The 8187-nt window shown below is 69.4% G+C and overlaps 1 protein-coding gene and 2 non-coding genes across 3 annotated transcripts; all 3 read right to left on the bottom strand.

Moving 5' to 3' along the window:
* Window positions 1-358: 358 nt before the first annotated feature.
* Window positions 359-549, bottom strand: LOC142049195 (U2 spliceosomal RNA). Its single transcript, XR_012657631.1, has one exon. It is a non-coding gene; the product is annotated as a U2 spliceosomal RNA (small nuclear RNA).
* A 2528-nt stretch (window positions 550-3077) lies between these two features.
* On the bottom strand, window positions 3078-3266 carry LOC142049194 (U2 spliceosomal RNA). Its single transcript, XR_012657630.1, has one exon. It is a non-coding gene; the product is annotated as a U2 spliceosomal RNA (small nuclear RNA).
* Window positions 3267-3953: 687 nt separating this feature from the next.
* Window positions 3954-7885, bottom strand: TUT1 (terminal uridylyl transferase 1, U6 snRNA-specific). Its single transcript, XM_075076637.1, is given in 22 exon segments — window positions 3954-4115; window positions 4118-4381; window positions 4383-4718; window positions 4720-4752; window positions 4754-4966; window positions 4969-5063; window positions 5136-5244; window positions 5336-5442; window positions 5531-5578; window positions 5581-5617; window positions 5619-5640; window positions 5753-5775; window positions 5777-5875; window positions 5877-6093; window positions 6186-6319; window positions 7031-7146; window positions 7149-7188; window positions 7190-7234; window positions 7322-7339; window positions 7341-7454; window positions 7456-7514; window positions 7624-7885. Coding segments are annotated over 22 exon segments (2415 nt in total). The 5' UTR covers window positions 7748-7885.
* Between the last annotated feature and the right edge of the window lie 302 nt (window positions 7886-8187).

The raw sequence follows: 8187 nt of genomic DNA, 5'->3' as shown, positions 1-8187 counted from the left end.
CCCCAGCCCTGCTGCCCTTCTCTGGACACGCTCCAGCCCCTCCAGGCCCTTCTTGTCCCGAGGGGCCCAAACCTGAGCCCGGCATTCGAGGTGGGGCCTCCCCAGGGCCGAGCACAGGGGCCCCATCCCCGCCCCGTCCCCGCCGGTGCCGGCACAAGCCCGGGCGCTGGGGGCCGCCCTTGGCCCGGCTGGGCCCGGCCCGAGCGCGCGCGGGCGAAATGGCGGGAAGTTTCCCGCCACGGCCGGTACCACCGGGACAGGGAGGCGGGGGGGGGAAGGTGTGTGGGAGCCCCTGTGAGGAGGCGTGTAGAGCCGCAGCTCTCTGGCTCTGCCTTTGACCAGCCGCACGTCCCCGGGGCGGGGGTGCACCGTACCCGGAGGCACTGCAATACCGGGACGATGCGCGGAGCGGAGGGAGCAAGCTCCGGGTCCAACTCCCGGCGCCAAAAATCCGTTTAATATAAAGTCCTCTCATCGAGGACGTATCAGATATTAAACTGATAAGAACAGATACTACACTTGATCTTAGCCAAAAGGCCGAGAAGCGATACCCTCCGCTGCCCCACCGACCCCACTCACCCAACGGCCCCCGCCCACAACTCACGGCCGCTGCCCCCCGCCGCGCCCCGCCACGCCCGCCCCGCTCCCCGCTTTGCTCCCCGCCATTCCCGCACGGCCCCGCCTGGCTCCGCGCCCCCCGACCGCCGCCGCTCCCCGGTGACCCCCCGCAGCGCGTCCTCCCGTCGCCCCGTTCTTCCCCAGCCTGGGTCCTTATTAGCGTAACCCCGCCTTCTCTCCCCCAGGCCCCGCCCCGCTCGACCCACACGCCCCGCCCTTCCTCCCTGCCCTGTTGGACCCGCTCCCCTCGCCGGGTCTGCGCGGCTCTGCCCGCCCTTGATTTGCATGCGCCACGCCCCGTGCCCGGCTCCTCCCCGGCCCCGCCCGCTCATTTGCATGCCCCGCCCCGACGGGGCGCCCCCCAAGGCCTCCGGCGGCGCCTCGCGGCCACGGCGGAGCTCGGGGGGATCCGTGGTGACGGCGGGATCACGGCTGGGAGCAGAACCCAACACCTGAGGCGCTCCGAGGGCGCGAAGCAGGGACTGGTGCTTGGGCTTGCTCCGAGGGGACGAGCAACGCGCCTCCCCGCCGCGGCCTCGCTGACGCGGGCCTCCAACGCACACCTGGGGGGCTGCGCGGGCCGGCGGTGGCACCACCCCGCTACGAAGAAGGGTGGGAAGGGAAGGTGACAGCTCAATCAGCCGCGAGGAGAGGGAGCTTCTGGCCCCAAAAGGCGCTGGAAAAAAAAGGCTAATTGCCGAAGCCCAGGAATTGGGGTAATTCCGGGGGCGATTGCGACCGCCGGCTCCATCGAGGGACAACAGGACTACCCCCAGCGCTCTAGTTGCTGAGTCAAATCACACCGAAGCTTTAAAATGAAGCGGGAAAGATACAGACCAAGGGCAGGAGGGGATGCTCAGGTCAATGATTCGCTACTAGAGAAGCGACATGGGTGACCCGTTGTGGATAAATGGCCCCCGGCGGGGGTGCTCGGCTCGCGGCAATATTGCGCGGTAAAACGACGCCTCCGCTCTTAAACGTACATGGTGTGTTTTGGGGTTATTTTAAGCGGCAGGGAACGGTTTTGGGGTCCCAGATGCGACCCCCAGCGCGTCCCCGCAGCAAGCTGGCTGTCGGCACCGCGCCGGGAGGGGCGGGGGCTCGCCGCAAGGCCGTGCCGCCGTCCCGCGAGAGCGGGGCTGGGCCGAGGGGAACCTCGCGGGGTTCACCGAGAGCGAGCGTGGGGTCCTGCCCCTGCGGAGGAACAACCCCCCGCACCGGGACGGGCCGGGGGCGACCTGCCGGAGAGCGGCTCCGCGAGAATGGAGCTGGGGGTGCTGGGGGGCGGCGAGGGTGACCCCGAGGCGGCGCCGGGCCCTCGGCGGCAAGACCGGCGGCGTCCCGGGGCGCGGGAACAGGAGCGTGGGCGGCCGGGCGAGGGAGGTTGTCCTCCCGCTCCGCTCCGCCCTGGGGAGGCCGCGGCCGGGGGCTGCGGCCGGGTCTGGGCCCCCCGGTTTAAGAAGGCCGGGGAGCGGGTGGGGGAGAGCCCAGCGGAGAGCTGCCGCGCTGGGCGGGGGGCTGGAGCATCTCCCCGCGAGGAAAGGCTGCGAGACCTGGCTCTGCTCAGCCGGGGGGACGGGGGGAGGCCGAGGGGGGGTCTCGTCAGTGCTTCTAAATGGCTGCGGGGCGGCTGTCGCGGTCGGGGCCGGGCTCTTTTCAGCGGTGCCCGATGCCGGGACAAGGGGCAACGGCACGCGTCGGGACACGGGAAGCGCCGCTTAAAGAGGCTTAAAACCGCCTTCGCTGGAGGGTGCCGGAGCAGCGGAAGAGGCTGCCCAGAGAGGGTGCGGGGTCTCCTTCCCTGGAGACGTGGAGACCCCGCCGGGGACGCGGTCCTGTGCCCCCTGCCCTGGGTGCGCCTGCTCAAGGGGGGGGGTTGGACGCGGCGACCCCCCAGACGTCCCGTCCAACCCACGCCATTCTGGGAGTCTGGGATTTTCGGGGGGCGCCCCCGTACGGCCCTGAAGGAAAAGGGGGTGCCAGGGTGTGTGTTTCGGGGGGGGCCAGAGCCCGGTGGGGAGCACGGGCTACGCTCTAGGCACCCCACGGTGCACGAGGAGGCGGGGGACGGTCTCGGCCCTTGCGGTGCCAAAGGACCCTGTACCAGCGAGACTGGGGGTCGCGGGGCGCCGGGCACCCCCTGGCAGCTCCCCCCCCCCCCCCCCAACCCCTCCATGTCGTCAGGGGTTTTTTGGGTGGTGAACTTTGCTATTAAAGAGGAGGATTTGCGAGAGAGGAGCGTGTGCGGGAGCGCTGGGGGCTGCGGGGTGGTTGTGTCGCGGGCGGGGGCGGCTGAGGAGGAGGAGGAGGGGGAGGAAGAGGTGGCGGGGGAGGTCTGGTGGCGGCGGGGGTCGGGCAAAGGGTGTCGGGCCGGCTTTGGCGGGGGAGGGGGAAAGGAAGGCGGACCGTGGTGGGAGGGGGGTTTAGCTCTGCCTTTGACCAGCCGCACGCCCCCGGGGCGGGGGTGCACCGTACCCGGAGGCACTGCAATACCGGGACGATGCGCGGAGCGGAGGGAGCAAGCTCCGGGTCCAACTCCCGGCGCCAAAAATCCGTTTAATATAAAGTCTCTCATCGAGGACGTATCAGATATTAAACTGATAAGAACAGATACTACACTTGATCTTAGCCAAAAGCCGAGAAGCGATACCCTCCGCTGCCCCCACCGACCCCACTCACCCAACGACCCCGCCCACAACTCACGGCCGCTCCCCCCGCCGCGCCCCCGCCACCCCCGCCCCGCTCCCCGCTTTGCTCCCGCCATTCCCGCACGGCCCCGCCTGGCTCCGCGCCCCCCGACCGCCGCCGCTCCCCGGTGACCCCCCGCAGCGCGTCCTCCCGTCGCCCCGTTCTTCTCCCCAGCCGGGGGTCCTTATTAGCATAACCCCGCCCTACTCCCATTCGCCCCGCCCCCCGCGCTGATCCGCACAGCCCACGCGTTTCAGTTCGCCCCCCCTCACTTCACAGGTTCCCCCCAAACATCCAAGGGGAGGCTGGGCGGGGGCTCTGAGCGGCCTGATCCGCTTGAAGATGCCCCTGCTCAAGCCCAGCCCCCCGGGACCCCCCGGCCCCGCCACCCGCTCCCACCTCATCCCTTTGGGAAGCTGCAGAGAGCGAGGTGGTCACCCCTCGGCCTCCCTTCTCCCCGCTCCAGAAGCCCCCGGATTCCCCAACCCACGTAATAAGGAAAATTGCTCCGTGTTTCCCTCTGCTTTCCTTTTTTTAACCCCTCAAAACCCGACTCTGGCGCCCATCGGGTCGCATCCCCCCCCCCCCCCTCCAAGGAGAACCCACACAGGAGACGGCTGCAAAACCAACCTTTTTACTACAGAAACTCAGGATGTAGAAAACATTCCCTCATTCCCCCCACCCTCCCCATCCCGCTGTTCCGGCTCCCCCCCAGCCCCCCGGCCCAGGCGCCGCCGCACCGCGGTGGGCAGAAAACTCTGCAAAAAGTGGAAAAAGTCCCGGAAAAGCGGCCCCGGGGGGGCTGGGGATAGGGGACCAGGCGCAGCTGCACCCGCACCTCCCGCCGCGTCCCGGCCACCCGGGCGCTGGCCTCGAAGCGGAGCAACGGCTCCGGCGGCCGCCCGGCTTCCTCTTGCCGCACGATGGCTTCCGACACCTTCTGCTCCAGCTCCAGCGAGTCGCCGTCTGGCCCTTCGGGAGCGTCGCCGTGCCGGAGCTGGCGGCGAACGCGGCGTCGGCCCGTCCACACGCGGTGCCAGACGGCGCAGCTCCACTTCGCCGTCTCCTCGGGGACGTTTCGTCCGCGGTCTCTTCCCGTGCGGGAGAGCGGTGCCGTTTGTCGCCTCGGGTAGGCGACGCTTGGAGCCCGCTAACGGCGGCTCCGCTGCGGACGCCTCCTCCGCGTCGGGTCCCGCAGGCGGCTCCGAGTCCTCCAGGAGCTCGCGCTCCTCGCTGGGAGCTCGCGGCGCCTTCCCCGCGGCACAGCTGCACTTGAGGACGTCCCTCAGCACGAAGGCGACGGCAGCGCAGACCTCGCAGAACCAGGGGCTGCGACCGCCGGGCTCCCGGCAGAGCTGCTGGGAACCTCCGGCGACATCCAAGGGAACAGAGATGAGAAAAGCGCCGGCGTTCCGCCGCTCCGGGCTCCACCGCGCCCGGCTGGAAAGAGCCGCGTCAGCCCCCAAGCCCAGGCCCTTGCTGATTTGCGGCGGTACTGCAGGCTGCGGCAATATTTGGCGGCGTCGCGACAGCAGCGCCCAAAACGCGACGCCGTCTTCTCGTTGACGTTGGCTGCCACGTTGTGGCTCAGCTCGAAGGGATCCTGCAGGTTGAGGGGTCCTAGTTTCAGCCTTCGTTGGCCTCGGGGGGGCGGCGGCGGGCGGGCAACGGCAACGCCCGGCCTTCCCGCAGCGAGATCACCTGCCCCGGGAAATCGAAGTCCCCAAAAACGTGGAAGAAATCGGCCAGCAGCGAGCCTGCGGGAAAGCGCGGTGAGGGCGGCGCGGGACGCCGGGAATCCCCCCCTGGACCCCCCGCCCGGCACTCACAGAGACTCTCGGTGTTGGCGCTGGGCTCCAGCGACGCCACGTCCCGGGGAAAGCTGCAGTCCCATCCGCCCACGACGGCGCGGTTCTCGTCCCCTGGAGCAGAACGGCCCTGAGAGGAGCACCGGCGCAGCGGGGGCCATGTATAAAAGAAGACAGAGGGACGGACGGACGGAAGGACCCTACCTGCTAAGTCACGCAGCTCGAGCGACGGTGGGCAGCACGGGGGGGCTGCGCGTCTGCAGGTAAAACAGCACCAGCAGCGTCAGGGCGTAGTTGTTGAGGAGGGGTCCGCCCCCGGAGGGGTTTCCTGGGGGAAACGGCGTCAAAAGCTGCGGCCGCGCCCGACGCCGAGGCGGCCAGGACCCCGCCGTGAGCGTCACCCGCTGTGTCCTCACCTGCCAGGCCCTGCTGCTTGGCCCAGAGCCTCACGGCGTAAACCAGCGCCGCACGCGCTCGTCCGCCTCGGCAAAGAGCTGGAGGAAACCGCGTGTTGAGGAGCGCCAGCCTGCGGGGACATCGCGGGGGACGGAGGCGTCACCTGGAGGGGAGATAATCCCCCCTCAGCGACCCCCCCTGCCGGGATCCCGCAGTCGTCCCCCCCGCACCCACCCACAGACCTGTTGTCGATGGAGATGTCACCCCGTCAGCCCCGACTGCTTGTGGCAGAACTTGACGACGGGGCGGCGGGCGGTGGGGACGGCCCGGACGCGGCGTACGCCCGGCACGCAGCGCCGAAGCACGGGCCGCCACCAGCTCCAGCACCTCCGGCGTCGGCGTCGCCGCCAAATCGATGTCGCTCAGGATGGAGTCCTCCGCGCCAGAGCCCGAACCGGCCCCGGGAGCGTCTCGTGTCGATGCCTGGAGGGATTTGGTCGGCTCCAGGTCCAGCAGCAGGTCCAGGTCGCAGCCGCGGGTATCGAAGCCGTTGACAGAGGAGCCGAAGGGCACGACGGGCAGCCTGGGCGGGGAGGGACGGAGCCGCGTCGTGTGGGGGCACGAGGGATGCTGCGGGGGCCACGAGGGACGCTGCGGGGGGCACGAGGAGGAGACTCACCGGGGAAGAACTCGGTGAAGACCTCCTGGAAGAGGGTGACCAGGAGGTGCCGCACACCGCGCTCATCCTTGCTCAGCTCCAGGAGCCCCACCAGCTGCGACATCTGGGCGTTCCACCTGCGGGGATCGGCCTCAGCGGTGGTCCTGTGGGGTGCCTGCCCCACAACCACTGCCCCGGGAGAGCCTCAGGACCCCCCGAGATTCCTTGGAGAGCCTCAGGACACCCCCAAAACCTCCAGACAGGCTAACTGGCAGCCCCCCACCCCCATCCCAGAGAGCCCAGTCCCCACAGAAGATGCTCAGGACACTTGCAGTCCCCAACGTGTTCCTCCACACCTGGGAGAGCCTTCGGGACCCCCCAACCCACCAGGAGCCTCTCAAAACCCCTGGGAGAGCCTAAGGACCCTCCCCAAACCCCCAAGAGAGTCTTAGGACCCCCCTCCCAAATCCCCATGAGATCCTCAGAACCCCCCTAACCCCCTAGGAGAGCCTCGGGATCCCTCCTCAAACCTCCAAAGAGCTCAGGTCTCCCTACAAATCCCCATAAGAGCACCAGAACCCCTTCCAAAACCCAGGACCACGCCCCCCAAACCTCTAGGAGAGCCTCAGGATCCCTCCTCAAACCCCCACAAGCATCTCAGAACCTCACCATGCATCCCTAGGACAACCCCAAGCCCCTAGGAAAGCCTCAGGATCCCCCCCAAAATCCCCAGAAGAGGCCTACGACCCCTCCTCGAACTCCTAGAACCCACCCCCGCTGCCAATCTCCAGCAGAGCTCCTCCTCAAAGGGCTGGGGCCCCCCCAAAATAACCTCGGGGTGTCCCCCTGCACCCCTACTCACATCCGGGGCCTGACAAAGCGCCTGCTCCAGCCGCCCTGAGCCGAGGGGCTCCTGTCGGGGGCTGCGTCCCGGGGGTCCGTAGGCAAAAACCTTCTGCTCCCGAGGCCGGACACGAGCCGGTGCCCGGCCAAACCGTGCTGGGGTTCCGCCAGTGCCCGCCTCCCGGCCCGCAGCATCCCGCAGCTCCACGATGGCGTAGGCACCCTGCGTGGTGGTGGGGACACACCGTCAGCCCGCTGCCCCCCACGGACCGCCCCCCCCCTCCCACCCCGGTTCCCCACCTGCCACCACCTTCTCCTTGTCCATCACGGACGGCCGCCACGTCCCCGAAGGCTCCAAAATACTCGGCGAGTTCCTCGCCCGAGGTGCCGCGGGCAAAACCGCTGACGAAGAGGCTCCGTTGCTCCTGGGCCCGGCGTTCGGCCCCGCAGGCTCCGCAGCCGCTGGTGCTTCTTCCCCCGGAGATGCTCCGCCAGGCTCGGTCCTGCGCGGGGAGGGGAAACGCTGCCGTTAACCGGTACCCACGGGGCTTCCCCCCCCACCCCCACCCGTTAATCCCCCGCCACCGGAGCCCACCCCCGCCCCACACTCACGGTTGGCGGCGGTGACTTGGCACAGGCGGCAGCGGAACCCGCCCCGTGGGAGCGTCTCCACGTCGGGGTCCGCCACCGGATCGGGCGCCGCGCCCGGGTCGGGGGCCGGGCCGGGGGCCTGCATCCGCGGTTGGGCCGGGGTCGGGGTCAGGGTCGGGGGCTGGGCCGGGGGCCACGTCCATAGCTAGGCCGGTCCCGGTGCTGGTTCCTAGTTCCGTCCCCGGTTCCGGTCCCCGGTTCCCCGAGCCGGTCCCAGTGCCGGTTCCGGGTGTCGTTCCCGGTTCCCTCCCCCGCACCACCACAGCCTCCTCCCGCGCCCCTTCTCCCGGCACCACTTCCGCCGGAAGTAGTCCGTCCCCCCAACCTCCCTTCCGGGGAACTTCCGCCCGAAGCGTTCCGCCCGGAAACGCGACCCGCCGGAAGCGTTCCCACCCAGAGCCCCCCCACCCCCGGGCTCCCCCCACCCCACCCCGCGGCGCCCGGTTTTTGGCTCCCGGTGAAGAAAAATCATCAGTTTTATTTCCTGTCGCTACAGAACACGGGACAACCCGAGATACAAAAACC

This window comes from Phalacrocorax aristotelis, chromosome 33 (assembly GCF_949628215.1).
Source record: "Phalacrocorax aristotelis chromosome 33, bGulAri2.1, whole genome shotgun sequence".
Classification (NCBI taxonomy): domain Eukaryota; kingdom Metazoa; phylum Chordata; class Aves; order Suliformes; family Phalacrocoracidae; genus Phalacrocorax; species Phalacrocorax aristotelis.
Note: the sequence above shows the minus strand (reverse complement) of the source record. Positions and strands in the feature narration are given on the sequence as shown.